This window comes from Athene cunicularia (genome assembly GCF_003259725.1).
Source record: "Athene cunicularia isolate RWA chromosome 5 unlocalized genomic scaffold, athCun1 chr5_part1, whole genome shotgun sequence".
In the NCBI taxonomy this organism is placed as follows: domain Eukaryota; kingdom Metazoa; phylum Chordata; class Aves; order Strigiformes; family Strigidae; genus Athene; species Athene cunicularia.
In genome coordinates, this window is record NW_020799101.1 from 8,115,420 (window position 1) to 8,134,803 (window position 19,384).

Consider the following 19,384-nt stretch of genomic DNA (forward strand, 5'->3'; position numbering starts at 1 on the left):
GGACATGAAGGTGCTCAGGGTCCTTGCTTTGGAGCTGCTGACAAAGGAGGCCAGGAGGAATGTGCAGCCAGTTGTGTTTGGAAGGGAACGGTCTTATCTTTGGTGTTAGGCTGCCCTATGGCAACTGGAGATGGAGAGGAAATGAGGTTTTTCCAATCCTTGTCTATTAAACCAGGTTCAAGCAGCCAGCTGAAAATTGAACAGAGAACTTGCCATAGTCAGACTGATGGAAATCTTAACCCAAGACACAACTGTGATTGACCTTTCTTAGTGAAGAAACGATGTAACTGTGTTGCAGAAATATGGAAGTCAGGCATGCAGATGGATTTGGCCCAGGACTGTTTGTTAGGACCCCGGGGAGGTAACTGGAGAAATGGACTTTCATGAGTGGTTAGTGGTGATGATGTGATATAAAGCAGTATCTTCTGCACCTGTACAAAACTCCTAGAAACCCTGAGGTTGTATTCACTACTAAGGAGTCTCTGTTGTTGACCAAGGTAAAGCTCTAAAATGGAGACATGGTAGAGAATATACAAGGAGTTACAGCAGAGGACTCAAAAGCATAAACTGCTCCGTGTCCCTTTGCACTCTGCAATTTTAAGAAATTATGATCAAAAAAAAGATGTTCTCTCAGGGTGTCCTGTCATTCAGTACACAGTTTGGATGTTCTCAGCTGGGTATGGGCTGTCTAATGTAAAGTTGAATCTGCCTGTAGTTTTGATCTGGTGAAATAGTAGAAATGGGGAAGAGTCTTGGTTGGAGAAAATGACATGACTCCTAGTAAAATGTAGTGTAGGCATGGAGTCCTGTGGATGCTGAGACTTGGGTACACAATAAAACCCAAGGGTCAGACACTGACCCATTCTTCCCTAAATTTTATCAAGCTGCTCACTGAGCAGCGGCATTAGTGAAACGTGGATTCCTCTGGCTTTGTGCCCGCAGTTAGATTCATTGGTTTCTAACAAGATGAAAACATTGATTCAAGATTTTTTTTTCATCTGGAATAGGACGCACACATACGTATTCACATGCTGAGCATGGATAAATAGGACTTACTTGCTGAAGAGACAAAGGTAAAGAAGTGGTCAGTTAAGTAAAGGAAGATTCATGGGGACAAAAGAAAACATGTTCTAATAACTGGTCAAGCTTCTAGTACATGTACTATATATCTGATGTAACCTCACAAATACTAGTATCCACCAAGATACTTCTAGTGACTATTTTCTTCTAATTTTATAGGTTTGGGTTTGGTTTTTTTTTTTTTTTTTTTTTTTTTTTTTTAATTGTCAATAGTTTGGCTTTATGTTTTGTTCCCTCCCAAGTTTCTGGTGGATTTGATCATTTTAGTGAATGCCTTATCAAGTATTTTGAGACCCTCAGGTCTCAAGCAGTATAAAATCCATAGAAGAAAACCATTAAACGCTGTATCTCGTCTGCTGGCTGCAACACATATGTTCTGCTGTGTAATCTGTGTCCTGAAACAGTTACGTGGTGGGAATACAATACACAATCAAGATTACGTCTGTCAGATGGGAAGGCTTTGAAGCAGGGTTATCTGCTTTTGGGCTGTGGTCCTCTGGGGAGCACCCAGATGTGCACAGCATCCATGAGTGAGTTTGGTATTGCAGTCTCTTATCACCCAGGTTATGCCCATTGTGTCTAGATATGTGAGGAAAACTTTGGCAGAAGAGAATCCTATAAAGAAATCTGTTTCCCAATGTACCCAGAGATCTTGTAATATTGGTTGCTTCCCTGTGGGATGGGAAATTAACAATTGCTTATGCTCCCATCCTCTCCAGCTCCTGGGGTGTGGTGGTGGTAGGGTGGATGTTGTGCGGGGAGCCGGGCAGGTTTAAGGGGCTGGTGGTGTCTCCTCTTTTCCAGATTGGAGAAGATGCAAGGTGTTGGGGAACATAATACAATGGGATGAGCTTCAGCAAACCGTTTGGTTTCCAGGGGGTTAGGATGTCCCTGGTGTTAGTGCCTGCACTGTGCTGAGGAAGGCTGGGCTGAGTCCCTGGTGCAGAAAGGGCTGCAGAAAGCCAGGGAGATTTTATGTAATGGTTGGGCTTTACTCTGTGTCTCTTGCTGCTTGTAGTGAGGGCATCTCCCTTCGGGTAGGGAAGCAAATTTTTAAAGCTGGCATTTAGTCTTAAGAATATTTGTGATGGATTCAGATAAATTCTTTGGGTTTAAAAGTGTTAGATTTCACAAAATTTGAACTTCTATTTCTCACATTGGTTGGTGTTAAAATATTTTTTAATCTGCTTTTCTACAGAAAATTCTAGTAATCTCCAGATTATTTTTTCCAAATTCATGTTTATAAAGAAAAAAAAAAAGAAACACTATTTTTTTCAGTACACTTTCCTTATTCAACAGAGTCCTGTTTGCATAATGTATAATCCAGTCACAGTTACAAACACTCTGAGAATGGTGTGTGTAGCTCATGCAACTCAGTGTCATTTTTATGTGAAAATGAACGTGTGCATCTGAGTATATGTCTGTAAGTAATTGGCATAACCATTCTTGGGCTATTATGAGGAAGATTTGTAAAAATCTCCTTTTTTTCTTTCCCATAAGAACTATTGAAAGGAACATTTCCTGTAATTTCTATACAGCAGTGATTGTTAATAGTGATATTTTAATAGCTTTTTAGCATCAGTGAATGGGACCTGTTAGTTCCATAGCTGCAGTCAAAATGAAATTTAAGAGTAACAGTAAAAATAAAGAAAACTTTGAAGATCATCACAGACTATAATTTGAGAACCTCTACTAAGGGAGAATATTATTTCTGAAACGAAATTAGGAATGTTTACAGTGCCGATAAACATAAAATCCCACAACATTGTGTTTAAGCAGAATATTTCCTTCTTTGAAAACATCCAGTGACGGAAGAATCTTTCCAAACTAGTAAATAAAACTATTTTAGGACTAACTCATTATGTGTTGGTGCCAGTCCGTGCGTATAAACTGTAGGCACTGACTGAAAGAAGAGATGACTGAAGTGATATTTAAACCTGAGTTCAGCCTCCTAGAAACACCCTCTGCCCATGTTCTGTATTTACAGCAATGGACGTGTGTTACTAGAGTGAGCTAAACCCTCTTATTTGCATATTTAACAGACTGCCAGTGAAATTCAATACCTGTTTTCTGTTATTTCAGTGTGTTAGTCCCTTTGGCACTCATGAGTTCCCTGATCTTGCTGAATTTCCATGTAGGTCACTTATTATCTGCACTCCCAGGCGTGATGTGGCTCATGGTGTACCACAAGGTGTGGTGGCACATCTCACCCCTCCACAGTGGCTCCTGGCACTCTCTGTCCCTCATCCCAGGATGCTGGCTGTGTCCTGCAAAACAGACTGGGACCTGCCAGGAGGAAAAATGTACTTGTCTTAAGCAAGAGAGTTGTCATCAGCATTGGGCACACACACAGTTCTGCATTTAACACTCAGCTTGCAAGTTAATTTAAAGTCGATTTTGAGATACATATAAAATGAAAATCAAGTATGATGCCTTGCCCAGATGTGAATAAATGAATCCTTTCTATATTGTTAAAGCGTTCGTGCTTATATCAGTATTTTGGGGTGTAAGAAGCTGCTTACATTACTAGGAGTTGCCCTGTTTCATCATGATTTCCTTTCTGATACTCATTTTCATTTCAGTTCTCTCTGAAATTTCATGGTGGAAGTTACCATCACAGATAACCTTCTGCATCAGCTGTGTAACACACAGAGGATTTTAATGTACTTTGCCACTGTCAACAGCCCTTTCTCGCTCTCTTTCTCTTTTCAGAATCCAGTTTTTTGTTGGGAAATGCCCAGATTGTGGACTGGCCTGTAGTTTATAGTAATGACGGTTTTTGTAAACTCTCTGGATATCATCGAGCTGACGTCATGCAGAAGAGTAGCACTTGCAGGTATGTCGACTCTCTGTTGCCACTCAATGCACTTCTAAATTTATAATCTGCCAGGAAGAACAGTTAGATTTTTGGAAAAAGGATTGATATAAGAAAAGCATTGTTTTGCAGAAATTAAAGTACTGAAACAGACTTTAAATGAATGAAACCAGCAACTTATCTGGGTTGTGGTAAAGCACTTAACAGTGTGCGTTCAGTTAAGCACATTGTTGACTAACTTCCAGTAAAATCAGTGGTTAGTTCCACCAGGATTAACAAACTGCTCAAATATTTAAGGTTAAATCTTTTCCTAAATCTGGGGTGGTGTTCAGGATCCTTTAAGGCTTAATTTTAAATAAAAGAAAGCTAAGTTCAAGTTGTTTATATTTTTTAAAAATTTTACTTAGAGCATCTAAAAATTTATTATATTTCACTGAGATCTGTTTGAAAGCAAGTCAAAGCTGCCCAGTTTGGAAATTGCTGTTGTCTTCTGGTAACTGCATAAATACGATGAGCATTGCAGGAACAAAGACTGATGGAAAAGCTTTTAAATAGTTTTAGCAGTGAATGCGTGAACTACAGGTGCTCCCAAAAGTGTGTGTGGGTGAATATTATGAGGATTTAGACCTTATTCTTCTCTTATTTGAAATTTATCCTGGCTAATACCAAAATGAATATGCTCTAGCTAATGATCCAGTATAGAACATGGGTTTCTAAGTAATGTATCTGAAAGGCTTTTTTTACTAGATTTTTGTTAATTCTCCTGTTATCATGCCAGGAGACAGTGGGCTGTTCCGTAGCCCATGTAGGTCCCTGTTATTACACACAGACACGCACACACACCCCCACCCCACCCCAGTAATGTACAAACTGCATCTTTATTCCCAAGAGGGCGATTAAGCTGATGATATATTTACTCTGAGCATTGCAGCGTTATGGCTTTTTCTTTTTGTTGGTGGTCTTTCAGGGGCAGGCAGCTGTGATTTATGGTGAGACATGCATCTGCGCCTTGTCTGCTGCATCCTTTAAAAGGAGATGCTTTGGGGAAAGTCTAAATCCCTAAGGTGTGTGAATGAGTAAAGTAAACCAGGGGCAGAGGCAACAAGCAATGGCTGAAATACAAGTTTGTGTAGGTTTTTGTTTTACATGTTCAGGGAGCGACCAACTCCAGGGCACTGGGAGGAGCAAGCTACATATCTGCAGCGATGATTTTTGGTAGCTGGGTGCTGCCAGGCACTGATTGTTGACTGATTCTCCAGCTGGCAGGAGCAGGGCAGGCAGTGAGCCTGTCCTCGTATGGCAGTCATCACTTAGTCCAAAAAGCAACATGCACTGATGTGTGGTCACTTCTCTCATCTGCCAGGGAGGGGAGGAAGCTTTGAGGGTCCAGGGTTGCTTTGTGCAGCCAAGTGTCTTCTAACGGGCAGTGGAGAAGAGGTGGGCACGTGGTGGTGACATGAAATATTCATTCACACAGTAGCAACAGAGTCGATATACTCAGCGAGGCTGAAAGAAACAGCCTTATCACAGCCATCCTGGATATACTTGCATGCTTTCCCCTTTGCTCTCTGCTATCCTCTGTATTGAACTATGTATTTTTGCTGTGAGCCAGCCCTTTTGTAGACTGTGCATGTTGAAATCATGAAAAGTGCAGAATGGGATTGTAGGAAAATGTTAGGGAAGTGAAGGTTTAGCAATACCTCTCTGTTAATAATTCCCCTGTGCCTTGAATACTGGGGCAACCAAAAAGGTTTATTCCATCTGAGTGCTTTTTGTGAATATGATGGGCTCTAGTTACCATTTTTAAGGATCCTGTTTTGACCACGTTCAAGCAGATCATACAGGTGAATCATGCAGATGCAAATGCAATGAAGAATTATTGTGGAAAATGGAATTGATAGCAGGGATTTTTGTTTGTTTGTTTTCTTTTATCATCATTCTATATATCCATCTCTGGATTTTGGAGAGGCCTCTACACTCAAAGCATGGCTACTGCTTCTTTTGTGTCTGGGTCTTAGCTGGAGTTACATATGTGGTGTGATGTTTTCTGCTTCTTAGGAGACATTCCAGTCTTGGCAGATTAAAGGAGAAGCTGGAGAGGTTTTTGGCACGGTCTGACATGCAGAGTGTTGTCTTCCAGAGCAATGGCTTTGTACGTGCTCTCTAATGAAGAGTTTATAGAATGGAAAAGAGTTGTGAAGGCCAGTGCTGCCTGGTTAGGCTTACCCCATAGAATGTCACTGGAGGTTTACTGATATCTGGGGCTATTATTTATATTATTTTCTGAGTCAGGCTCTCAGTCCATGTTTGCTATGCTATGCCCAGATTATATTACATTATACATTAAAAAATTGCTTTATATATAATGTTTGCTTTACTGTTCTAAGGCAAGTGCTCCGGGATGAGAGTGCTATGGTGTCACACCTTTATTGCAGGTTTTGTGAGGGTCTGTTTTTATGGCTTTTTATTGCCAAAAATCCAACCAAAGAAAAATATAGACACAAACAATGTAAATCTAGTCCCTGATTTGAGTTACTGTTGTTACTGATCATGAGTGTGATAAAGGACAATTTATAAATTTTGCAGTATTTGGTCAGTTTGTCCCTGCCTATAAGGTGCAGTGCCTTCAAATCAGCTTTCACGCATGCTTTTCTCCTGGGTAGTCCAGAAAGTAGTCACTATATCCTCTTTCTGTCTGTCCTAACCCATACCCTACATTGGAGCTGCTCCTATGTCATCATTGTATTCAGTCTCAGGTGGTCTTGACTGATCCTGATCACAGAGAGGGGTGGATGAACTGAAGGCACTGGATGTGTGAGTGAGTTTTGTTCCAGCTCAGACAATGAGTTTGTCCTCTGACAAGCTGGTAATCCCTTTGATTTTGCAGTTCTCTCATCTTTTTAATCAGCAACAATGTGCCCATTAACAGGAAAACCCCTTAGAAATTCCTCAGTACAAGTGCCAGTCTCCTTAGTTTCATGGGCACTATATAGAGGGCACAGTGTACGTAGGGGTCAGGCTACGTGAATATTGTGTGATGGGAATTAGTGTGTGTTCTTTCTGCATGTGTCACCCAAAGCTGCATGTGTAGCTGGGGCTGATATATAGAATAATTGGTATAAATGAATGCTAAAATGCACAGGATTCTTAGGCGAAAGAACTTGTGTGCTGGTGAAGCATTGCTGTGCCAGCTGAAAATAAGCTGACACTCCAGGAGGAACAGGGCATCTGCAATTGCAACACCTCTAACCTTCAATTAAACATGCAAAAACCCCTGCCTGGAGTTGCACCAATAGATCAACCAGCATGGAGGAAAACCAGTAGTTTCATGCCCAGTTGCCCACTGTCATGACACAGTGTATATCTTAATGAATGCGTTGAAGGAATAAAGTTCTAAAACATTAAAATCCAGCTTAATGTTGCAAGTAATATCCGTGTTTTCTAGATATCGTTACTTATCAGTTAAGCTCTGTGTTCTCATCAAGCCTTTGGAAAAGTGGGCTGGTTAGTAGACCTACCCTGGCCTTTTACTTGGATTTTGCTCCAGGTTTTGCTTGGCATCTCAGGGCCTTGTGCTGGGCTGGGAGTAGCTGGTTGCTGTTTTTGTTTCAAAGAAACCTGCTGTTAGGTCCTGTTCATGTGTTGCCTTGCAGCGAGGCAAGGCGAGGGATTGCATCTCCTTGCTGAAGCAGTTGTTTACAGGTAGCGTTTCCACTGAAACACTTGCAGCGTTCCACTCAGCATCCCTGCTCTCCCTTGTTTTGATGTACCACCATTTCCAGTGGGATTAAAAACAGTCTGTGAGTAAAATCCCAGCTCCCGTGAAGTTGATGGCAAAATTTCCACTGTCTTCAAAGAAATGGGGTTTTGGATGGTGTGTACGGCATGCTGGACTTGAAAAAAGTTAAATTGGATGCTGGGATGTCACCTCAGTGACCTGATTTTTGTGTGTGTGAGAAGGCCTCCTTGCACTGCCAAAGCTGTGCAAAGAAACCTTCCTGAGTGTGCCAGTGGGACCCAGGGAGCTGCACTGTTTCTCCTTATAAAGGGTGCCTGCTCCTTAACTTGCAAAGTTTTGAAGCTATTGACTTGTATCTGTAGTTGCTGTTCCTCCTGGGTTGATGCTTGCCTGTTGTAATTGTTGCCTTTTCATTCAATGCTGTGGATGAAGAGAGCTGTAAATTGATGTAGGATCGTATGCCTTCTGGGCTTCACCTTTTCTCTATCCTCGATAATTCTTCACAAACAGGTGTTAAATACCACCCTGGCACACACTGTAGACCTGGAGCTGTTCTGATGCTGCTGCTTTAGATTCTGACATGGGGCAGAAGAGCATGATACAAAGCTCCAGATGTGGCTTTTTTTGTGCCAAGGGATGCTTTCAAAGGGAGGCGGGAGCCCAGGCATCTTAAATGACAAATGGTCTGTTTCAGAGACGGGGAAATTATCAGAGATTGTGCCTTTCTCTGAGTATTTCAGTAAGTCTTGTTTCTCTTTGATAAGTCTGTTTTCTAGGTAGTAAGATTCCCAGTAGCAGAGTAGTTTTGATATTTATGTCTTGTACAGTTTGCGCTGAAGGCACTCGACAAGCACTAAATAACAAAAAACATGAGGCAGAAAAAGACAGAGTGATTGACTGAAGAAGTAGGAATCTCTCCATGTGTACAAAATAGGACATACTAAATTAAATTAAACCTGTGATAAGCAAAGATCTTATATAACTTTTATAGTGTGTGGTTTTGAAGTTTCTTCAGTGCTTTTAAAATCACCTTCTGAAAAATGTTTCTATTATTCCACAAGCCTTTATAACATCTCTTTATATGTGAAAATAATGTATGTTTTGAATATTACAGGTTTACTGCAATCATAAGCTGCCTTTAATTTAAAACATAAAGTTGATTAATCGTATTCAGCAGCACTAACTGGTATTGTCCACCACTCAGAATGCTATGATTTGTCATTTTAATGCTATTTAATGGTGACTTTCTGTATTATAAGCCATGTAAAGTCAAGCACTTTAACAAATTATTGTTATTTTTTCCTTCAGGACTAAGAGAATCATTGTTTTAAATCTCAAGAAAACAAGAGAATTCTATTGCACAACAGGCTGTGTGAAAACTACCAGCTCTTATTTTGTCTTGCAGACAGGAGAGCAATCTGCTTTAACTCCTCACTGCATTAAAAAAGGCATAGATTAAAAAAACCCAATCAAACTATTTTTTTTTTTTTTATCATCTCATGTCTGAATGAGATGATGACTTCTCATGTCATCATCTGAACTCAGGAAAGAAAGGCAGGTCATTTGAAAATGAGCATTAGGCTGTGTTTTGCATTTCCTAAAGACGACCGTCTATGTTAATGATAAGCAATACCTTAATGAAGACTTTGCCCCGTTAAAACCATTCCCTGACGTCAGTTGCTGCAGTGGCGTCGCTATTACAGTGCTGTCCCAAGAGTAACAGTTACGACATGGCATTTATCAATAGCTCTCCCCGTGTTACCAGTGAAGGAGCATCTGTAGTGATATACAGGTGTTGTAGTCACTGATGCCCCACATCTGACTTCACCACCCATGCTGGGCAGCACCTTATTCTGGGAGCAGCCACACACCTCCCTTGGTTAGCTGTGTAAAGAAGAGATTCATGGTCTGGCCTTCCTTGAGTATTTTAATGCTTGCCGAGTCACTAATCACTATGCTGTTTTATTGTTTCTTTCAGAACAGTAGACATAAAATAAATGTTTATTGAACTTTTGGAGGTCTGTTGATCAATAAAAGAGAAGCTGCGTTGAAACCACAGAGGCACTGATAGCTTTTCTCTTTCATATTCTCAGGGTTGTCTGTTGTAGGTTTCAGCTGAAGCTCAAACTGTTTGTGAACAAAGAAAATGAGAAAAAAAAAAAGTCCGATCAATTAAAAATATATTCATCCAAGTGTCTGAAAGCTTTTATCCCATGTTCCATTTTCCTTCAGTTCTGTAATTGGGAATTTGCACAGAGTGGTCTTTGCTTATTTTTAATCCAGGGAAGAATGGCAATAAAAGCATGGTTGTTGCCTTACAAAGGCTTTCAAAAGTAAGGTCAGGGGGTTGGGTTTGCTTACACCAGCTGAAAGTGTGACCAGGAAAAGAATGCAAAGATGAGATGGTCTATTAGAAAGAAATAGCAGACTTAAAATTACATTTTTATATTCTCAGCTTGGAGAGGGATGAGTCTCCAAAAACATTTTAATGTTTTCTGTATTTTCACTGAAATATTAAAAAAAATGCAGTATATAATAAGGAAAATGAGGGTGAATATGATTATGTTTGGTAGTAGGCAGGGCAGATGTAGGTACACTGAGATAACTCATACACTTGCTCTCTGTGCTGAATTTTCCGAGAATTACAGTCATCACTTCTTATTGCTTAAATCCTTCTTCCTTTTGTAATTGCCACTTAGTAAAAGGATTACAATTATCTTGTCCCAAATGCATCTCGACAAGGTTAGATTTGTAGCCATTGACTCAGCCAACAGCCTCTACCTGTAGTAGCTTTCAGTCCTTTCAGAAGCCTTTTCAAGAGGATTGCACAAAATTTGGGAGGTTTTAGAGGTTTTGTTCAGTTTTCTGTGTTTTGACATCAATATTCTCATGGCCTGCAGCTGTGGCAATAACGGTTTTATAGGTTATCAGCTCTTTTTCTAACTATGTATCTTTAAAGATATGTTTAGAAAAGCACTTAATGAAACATTACAGTAGATTATTTGATGCCATTTACAGAGAAAATGTGGTCATGGTTACTCACTATTGTAGGTTTGCTTGTGACACTCTAAATATTTACATAAAGTATAGATCAAACTTTGGTGAATGACAGTTAATAGCATCTCCAATGCTTATGCTGTTTAAGGTGACTGTGTTATAGTTGTTGCTTGTCTAGAAAAAAAAGAGAAACGTTTTTTCTTTTTCAGTTTTATGTATGGTGAACTGACAGACAAGAAGACAATTGAAAAAGTCAGACAGACTTTTGACAACTATGAGTCAAACTGCTTTGAAATTCTCCTCTACAAGAAAAACAGTATGTATATATTTGTGTGTGGTATTGGGAGTGATAAAGCGTATTTAAAGTACATAATAGACTAAAATACATTTTCATCTTGACTTGTGGGTAAATTTGGGGCAAGATTTAGAGAAAAAACAGGTATTTTGGTTGCCACAGCTCAAGAAGAGAGCTCTTTTTTTCAGGACAAGTGTTCAGATTGCCGAGAATAGTAGTTGTAGTTGTTCCCTGCTGTCTCTAGTCTGACTCCTTCTTTCCAAAATATATTTAGTTTTGAAGATTGTTTCCCTGAAGGGAAACTGACTGGGTTAAGTGAAAAGAAATCCTGAATGAGATTCCCCCACATCCCTCAGGAAACACCCCCATGTCTCCACAAGTGAGAACCCAGACCCTGGTTGCCGTGAGTGGATGTTCCCAGCAGTGTTGAGATGCCTCTGTGGTGTGTAAACTAGCACATATGAGCTCTGGTGAGAGTACTAAATTTGGTCCATAACCCAGGGATTAATTAGAAAACCAGAGAATTTTGTCACTTAATGAGAATTGGGACTGAAGCTCCTTCCTCTTGATGGCATTGGGTTTACAGGATGTTACCAGAACCAGAGAAGATTTTCTTCATTTTGTGTTAACCGTGAGTCACTCCATGTATGTGGGTAGCACTACTTCTGGCTTATCAACATTATAGCACATGCTAAGCAAAACCTGCACTGTTATATGGTCTCATGCTGGACTTGTGCAGTGGGGACATCTCTCCCGGGCTGGTGGTTGAAATTCCCGCTGTTGTCAGTGGAGATGAGTAGCCTCCTCCACTGGTGCAGGCCATCTTCCCAAGATAGAAAGCCAAAACTATTAGATGAAACACACTCCAGAAAAACTGGTTACTTGCCCTGAGCAGAATGAGTCCAGTTGACTGGGTCAGTGACCATGTCAAACACACGCCAAGAGCAATCTTGTTGGAGACATTTTCTTTGGTTTGGCTTTCATTGCCTAGTATGGGGTGCAGGTCCTGTGGGGCTGGGGAGCCTTCCCCTTGGTTCAGCTGCCTGGAGACAATGACGTTTTGCTTTGGGTTGCGGATTGTCTCCTGGAGCTTGATGATGCTTTAGAGATTTATTGAACTGCAGTTGCCTTAATCTTCACATTTTCCCAGATCTCCAAGCCTATACTTTCCATAAGTTATGCAGGATTATAGAAAAACTTTATGGAAAAATACTCATATTTGACTTGGGTCAGTTCCCATCCATAACATCTGTTGCCAGCTTTCTTCTCCATCACCCAAAGCCCAAAACTTCAACCTCTTGCTAATGCTAATAGGCTCACCTTTTGGCTCCAGTTCAGCAGCTGGTTTGCCCAGGGTTTGCTTCCATTTGTCACACTGAGCCTTGCGGAAGAAGGTCCTTCAAGAAACTATTCTTCAGGATGAATGTTGGAGCAGATAAAGAATAGTTATCTGTCGGTATGAATATACTTCTGCAAAATGTAAACAGTTACTGTGTGGAAGGGCTTGTGTTTATCACATGCAGAGACCCTGCATGGAGTTTACAGTGCTCTCAGAGCACCCTTCCACCCACATTTTCAAACTGTAGGTCCAGAGCTGTTGTGTATTTTTGATGATGTGGCATAATTATTATTATTTTTTTTTTCCTCACCCATTCCTTTATACTTTTGACAGAGGGAGATTTTGAGATTTTCAGGTTGCTTTCCCATCCTTCTTTCGTTTGGCGTAGAGATGATCTTTACGAGCTGATGTTCTCTGGCAGCATCCATATGACTGCTGACTTCACACACCCCCTTGGCTTTTTAACCCAGATTGCAGGGTTTGGGTTCAGACCTGAAAGTTTGCTACAACTTTCTTCTGCTTTACTTCATTCCCTCATATATAGTCTTCAGCTCTACCCACCCATTCAGCAACCATGTAAGGCAGGCATGCATATATATATATATATATATATATATATATATGGTAATACTCAGGAGACCTCTTTGCCTGCTTTTGCCCAGTTGCTGCTTCTACAGCAGCCACCTTGCTTCTGTATTTGATTTTTATCAGTGCTGTTGTACAGGTTATTTTGCCTACTTACTTTCAGAGCTTTTGAAAGGGTGCAAATGAGTTTCCAGTTGTAAGTGCAAGTACAGTATTACTCCAGAGACCTGCAGCCCTCTGTTTTAGAAGTTCTGAAAAGAGACTTTTATCTTGGGTTAGCAACTGAGAAATGAGATAATCAAGTGGTCATCATAATGGCTTTGGAATTACCACAAAAAGCAGTCCCCCATCTCTCCAGTTTACTGCTAGAAAGTTACTGGTTTAATCCCAGTTCAGCAGTGCTGCATTTTGTCATGAACCCCTGTGGATTTTAACCATCCCCACAGTAGTCCTAGCCCGAGTGGGTTTCAATGCCCTCTGGGCATCTATGCTGCGGTTCCTGGCACAACTCCCAGATGTGGTGCATTAGAAGAGATTTGTGGGGGCCAGTGGTGCCCGTGGGATAGCAGTGAGCAAGCGGCTTGTCTCGACGTGTCAGCTCTCAGGCTGGCATTCAGGCAGCTCAGGAGAAAAGCCATTATGTCAACTGGCTGAAAGCATGTCAAATCCCAAAGGTAATTAGCTGGCTGTGAAGGCGTTTATAGTGCAGCGTGTGTAGGTGCAGGTTTGGCAGGGAGAGGACACAGCCATGGGGATGTAGCTTTGCTGAATGGAAAGCATCTCTGACATTCACGTTATTGCGGGTGAACAGGGTGTTTCTAAGCAAATTGCTTAAAGTCTTCTAGGATTTCACCCCTTACAAAGTAGATCTGCGTGTACATAGGGGACTGCCATGTGCGTTTCAGCCTAGGAGGAAACGACCAGTTTCAACTTCGGCGCACCTGCAGGAGCCCTGTGTGAACAGTGAGGATTTACCAAAAGCCATGCTGTCCACTTCAGCACTGTCGGCATTTTGGGGCTGTTTATTTGATGAGTAGTAGGATCTGAAAAATATATTTTGCATTTATTTCAAAAGCTAAATGGAGATGACTTCATTGAGAGAGTGCTCCACTGGACAGGACAATGAGGAATGGAGGGTATGACCTGAAACGTAAAAAAGAAATAAAATCTTCTGATTTCTCCTGATAGGACATTTAGAGTCTATGTCTGGATTCTCTCAGATCATCTTAAATAATGGAGTAGCATCAAATTTGGAGTATTTGATAGTATGCTCCACCAGTTTCAGATTTGATAGCTCCATATTATGTGAAGAAGGAATCAAAGACACCATCCATCCATTTTTTTCTTGCCTTCCTACCTTGCTGACACTAAGTTTGTGAGACATGCTGGGAAAGAACAAGAGCAAGAGGGGAAGAATAATATATTTTATTTCAGAATGGAGATTTATAAAGCCTATATTGTCTAATTGGAGTAATGAAGTTGCAAAAATGGGAATGTGTTGTTTTCTTAGAGGAGGTAAAATTAAAAGATCTGGGAGGTATAGAAATATTGAGATATGGTCCTAAACAACACATATATTATAATGACATAAATGATAAGTATTTTATGTACAGGCTGGGGAAAGTTTGTGCTACACCACAGTCTGACGTCACCTTTTTCTCTGCTTCAGGAACCCCGGTTTGGTTCTACATGCAAATTGCACCTATAAGAAATGAGCATGAAAAAGTGGTTTTGTTCTTGTGCACTTTTAAGGATATCACTTTGTTCAAACAACCGATTGAAGATGACTCAACAAAAGGTAAATATGAAATACACTATTATTTTTTTTGTAAATGATAAAGTACATGCTTGAACTCAGCCCTGTGACGGGGACGTGTCAGGTCTGTGAACTTTGTCTTGAATTCTGGAAATGTTTTGTGACTGGTCAGAGTTTCAATGCCACTCTCCTAAATTATTGCTTAAAAATAAAACGCTATGAATGGAAATGCCCTAATAATGTTTTGCCAGAGTCTCAACCCTTCCTTTCTCTTTGTAATTTTACTGCTTCTTCACTACAGCTGGCATTTGCTAAAAAGTAGATAGTTTTGAGTCATTTTAATTTTGTTAATTTAATTTAAAAAAAAAATGAGTAACTACTGCGTTGTTTTGGGAGACCTTTCTCCTAAGGGACTGGTATCTTCAGAAAAAAAAATAATTTCAAGTCCTTTGTGCTGAGATGTTATTTCCTTCCTTTCTTACTCTTGGACATGAAGTGTGAAAGAAATAGCTTGTTTGGGTCCTTTATTGCTGGTCAGCAACAATGACTGCACGGCAGTGGATGTTGTACTTAACAGCTGCTGGTGATGGTGTTTGTTGAGACATGTCATGCTCTTGTCACCTAACAACCTATTGCCAGAGATAATTGGTGGGGAAAGGAGCAGAGGATCTACCTCTGCTTTGCTTATAAGACATGTGTCTCGTGTCAGGTTCACATGTATTACTTTAGATAAAATAATGCACACTTGAAGAAGGGCATATATGCTACAGCATCCACAACCCATCTTCTCTTGGAAGTTGCCTTCTGATGATTAATTCCTTGCTATATTTTTCTCTTCACTTGAGAAGGCTTGATTTCTCACAGAGAGGCATGTGTGCTCTGAGCCATCTTCTTTAGTATAAACTTGGTGTCATTTGAATGCAAACAGAATTTAAACTAATTTCTTATGATCTAGATAACACTTGCTATATGTGTTTGGATAACTAAAAAGTAGATTTATAAAGCAGATTTAAAATAAAATGAAAGGTCTCTCTTTGGGCTAATACCAAATATGAGAATTTTTTTGTCTCGAGAGTATTATCCATAAAGTTATAAATTCTGATATAGGAATACCTTCTCAGCCATCATAAGCTTTACTGCCTCTGCAATTCACTTAGCAACCTGCAAATATTCCTTTATTCCACTTTCATCTCCATAATGTGGAATTCTTCTGCATGGAAATAATCTGATTTTTTTAGGATAAATGCTAGTTAATTGAAAGTACTTTAATTGTAGAGGTCTGAAGGCATGGGACTGTCTCCTTGCTGCAGTGTATGTAATGTGTAGTAGGAGCTCATCAAGGAAAAAGCCGGTCTTTGCAAGGATCCTCTTGTAGATTTTCCTATTTGATGCTTTCTGGGGGGACTGAGATGTATCTCACATGCAACCAGCCCCCAAAGCCCTCCCTTTCACCAGCTCTGCCCCATTTTCTGCAGTACGTAGTTGCACTGAGGAGCGTGTGGCTGCAGCAGGACAGGGAAAACGTATTGACTGTGGCTCCCAAATGTAGAAATGATGAATGTTGCTTCCTTTGGATTCTTGGCCTGGGAGATTTGTACTCTGCTGCTTTCCCTGGGGAGGTGGGGATATGCTGGGGGGCTGAGCTCTTGCCCTCACTGTCCTGTGACCGAGGAGGAGCAGAATCCATCTGGCATCCATTACAGGAACAATGTATGTTCCTATGAGAAAGAGCAATAACTGTGAAGTGTGTAACTTGTGTACTGCTGTTCTCCAGTGAAGGGTACCATTAGTTAAAATGCCAGGTATTAACTATGAACATTGCAAAATATTGTCATCAGCAGCCAGAGAGGTTTGACTGCATGTTTAAAGAGCACTTACTTCTGTCAAAGTCATACTTTAAAACAAAACCACAAACCAAAACACTGCAGAAGGCAGTATAGCCACATCTCTCAAGTGCCTTTAAGACATATTATTGGAGTCTTTAAGAATTTGCTCTGTGTGCTTTGATTAGAACATTGATTAACATTGATCAATACATCCAACAAGTTCCATAATTACAAACCATTGACCTGATTTTTCTTCTGCTTTTGCATAAATTAGATCTTATATTCTTTATATTTAAAAAAATCACATTCAAATATTTGCACCATTTTACTCCAAGGATGGGAAAGTAGCGCTGTTGCATTACTCTTTGTGTCTCAATTGGGTGGTTCTGTGGGATCCTACGGCACTGGAATCACGGTGTTGTTTTGTCAGTTAGTGCTCTGAGAGATGCATAATTCATTGTTCTTGCAGATAACATTACAGTGTTCTTAGAAGCTGTCAGGCCACTTTCTTTTCGAATTATGAGATTGGTAAACATATGTATTACAATTTAGTGGAGAATTTTAAAAGTTTTGTAAAAAACATTTCAGTAAAATACTGCTGTTGAGTGCTGGGATTTGTCATTAAAAAGGCTATTTTCTTTTTTCTTTTTAAAAGAAGGATTTTTCTTCAGAAATTCTGCCAGGACCATGCAATACATAATACATAACTATGGTGCAGATGAGTTACTGTCTATTACCTGTGAGAGCAGTAAATTTTAGATAAAAAATTCAACAGAAATAAAATATTGATGTCATTATGCAATAATCTCTCTGTACCAATATATTCTGCACTGTTCGAAGGTATGTTGCTTTGTTGTGAAGCTTCCGTATATCATGATCCTACAAGGTACAAGGATTTGGTATTTAAATCATAACAATGGGTGTATCTACACTGCAGAGTGTCTGTGTGTCCTGGCTTCTGGAAATGGATGGTTGGGTTTGCGAGATCTGCTTGCAGTGGCTGCAACACAGTCTGCAACTTGTGTAGACCTTGCAAGGGGACAGCAGTTTTGGGGGACAGGGAGTGGTGGCCCAGTGCTGAGGATGCAGAACTGCTCAGAAGTTATTGAGGAGCTTGTTGTGTTTGTGAAAACAGGACACACAAGTAACAGAAAATAGTTGTCTTACTGCAAAGCACGTTGCAAGGCAGAGGAGGGATTTTTTTCCCAATATGGGCGCAAAAGCATGCTTGTTTACAGGCTCAGTACAAAAAAAAAAAAAAATTAGTTGACATCGTGGGGAGTAGCCCCATGTGAGCAAGGGGAGTTAGAGAGGTCTGGGACACTGCGACAGATGGTGTATCTCTCTGCTTACCTGTGTGCTCACTGTTTGCTGTGTGTTAACACCGTCAGAAAGGAGGAGGAGGAGGAGGAGGAGGGGGGTTTGCTTGCAGAGGGAGTAAAAGTAATGAAAAATTTTCGTTGCTTACCCAGGAGACTGTGAATTTGTTGCAGTCCAGAAAGCTGTTGAAACATAGTGGACTGAAAGCAAGACTGCAGAAAAGGGATATGTAAAAGCCACCTTCCTCTAATAAAATATAGTGGCAGAGATCAAAAACCTCATTTTCTGAGAGGGTACAAGCAGTTCAACACTAAAGATTTGACTCGCTTGATTTCTTGTTACCCATGCTGCTATCTATTATCACTGGGCGATATGTGGGAGACCTATGGTGTATAGCAATGTAACAGTGACCAAAAAGTACTGTTGTATCCTTGTAAATGGAAAATGACTTAAAAAGTGTCTAAGCGTGCAAAAGTGTAAAAAAACCCCAGCATCTCAAGTAAGAGTGGTGGAAGATGATAACAGAAGGAAGCATCAGCCACCTGCTTGACATGTTCTCTCCCGGGTGAAGATGCCACTGGCAATTGTGCCGGTCTTAAGGGTGTGGAGAAAATTCTCCATTGACTGGGTTTCTGGTTTGCAGCACCCCAGCTCCTGAGTTGGTGGTTGGATGAGCTGTGGATGGTGGCAGTGTGGAAGAAGGGGTGTGAGAATTAGTGATGGGGCAGGAGATGTCGCAGGAGATGATTGATTCACCATGCATTTGACATTTCTGAAATTAATTAGACTTTTAACTTCCTGTTGGAGTATTCTCTTAGAAGAAGGTGGCAATTTATTGAAGCCAGCAGATGCCAGAAGAAAGCTGCACTTGGTGATCACTGGGACAGTGCTTTATTTTCTGGTGAAGCAGCTGTGCTGTGTTTGTCTGGTGTGTCTTTCTTTCCTTCTCCATCTCCTCTTTGGTTATATGAACACTTGTCTGATCTGGATTTGGTACCAAGCAATAGGTCCTACCTGTGGTGATGGAGGGACAGATCCCCAGGTGTCCTGACTGAATGCCTTACACAGCAGAGGTGGAAGGCCATTATAAGCATATAAAAGATCATACATATTTTATTTCAGAAAATAAAACCCAAACAATTTTTTTTAATGTTTGTACCATTGTAGGGTCACAGTTGGATGCTTTTATCAGCTTGCTGTGCTTTTATTCTATCTTTACCAATGGCCTTTTAGAAACATCTGAAGACTTTCAGTCCCTCCAAAGACACACAGTAGTAATAATCTTATGTTTATTTGTCAGGAAAAAAATGAAGCCATTTTTCTGGGCCCTAACTATTAGAAGGGCAAATGGGGCCACTTAAAATGTTAACACTGTTTGAAGCCAGGAGTGCTGTAGATTATATTGAACTGAAAGTTTAAGGGTAGAAAAAAAACCCAGCATTTTTTGTCTAATAGTGGAGTTTCACCTAGTTGTGCAATGGCTTTATTTCCTTTGTTACCATCAGTAAAGAGAAAATGTGGCCTCTAGGTAAACTTGGAAGGTTTTTCGGCCAGGATTCTCACTGGTTATCCTGAGTGTCTTTTGAGTGAAATGTCAGGCTTGTCATCTGCTGGAAGTGATTGGGAAGTGCT

At 40.5% G+C, this 19,384-nt stretch overlaps 1 protein-coding gene across 1 annotated transcript in view; it reads left to right on the plus strand.

Annotated features, from left to right (window-relative positions):
• The first annotated feature begins 3,794 nt into the window (after window positions 1-3,794).
• The window catches only part of KCNH5 (potassium voltage-gated channel subfamily H member 5), a 147,965-nt gene continuing 132,375 nt past the window's right edge, over window positions 3,795-19,384 (plus strand). The window contains exons 1-3 of the mRNA XM_026849866.1: window positions 3,795-3,916; window positions 10,841-10,947; window positions 14,520-14,648. Of these exons, the coding sequence (XP_026705667.1) occupies window positions 3,894-3,916; window positions 10,841-10,947; window positions 14,520-14,648 (259 nt within the window). The 5' untranslated portion in view covers window positions 3,795-3,893. The remainder of the gene's footprint in view (window positions 3,917-10,840; window positions 10,948-14,519; window positions 14,649-19,384) is intronic.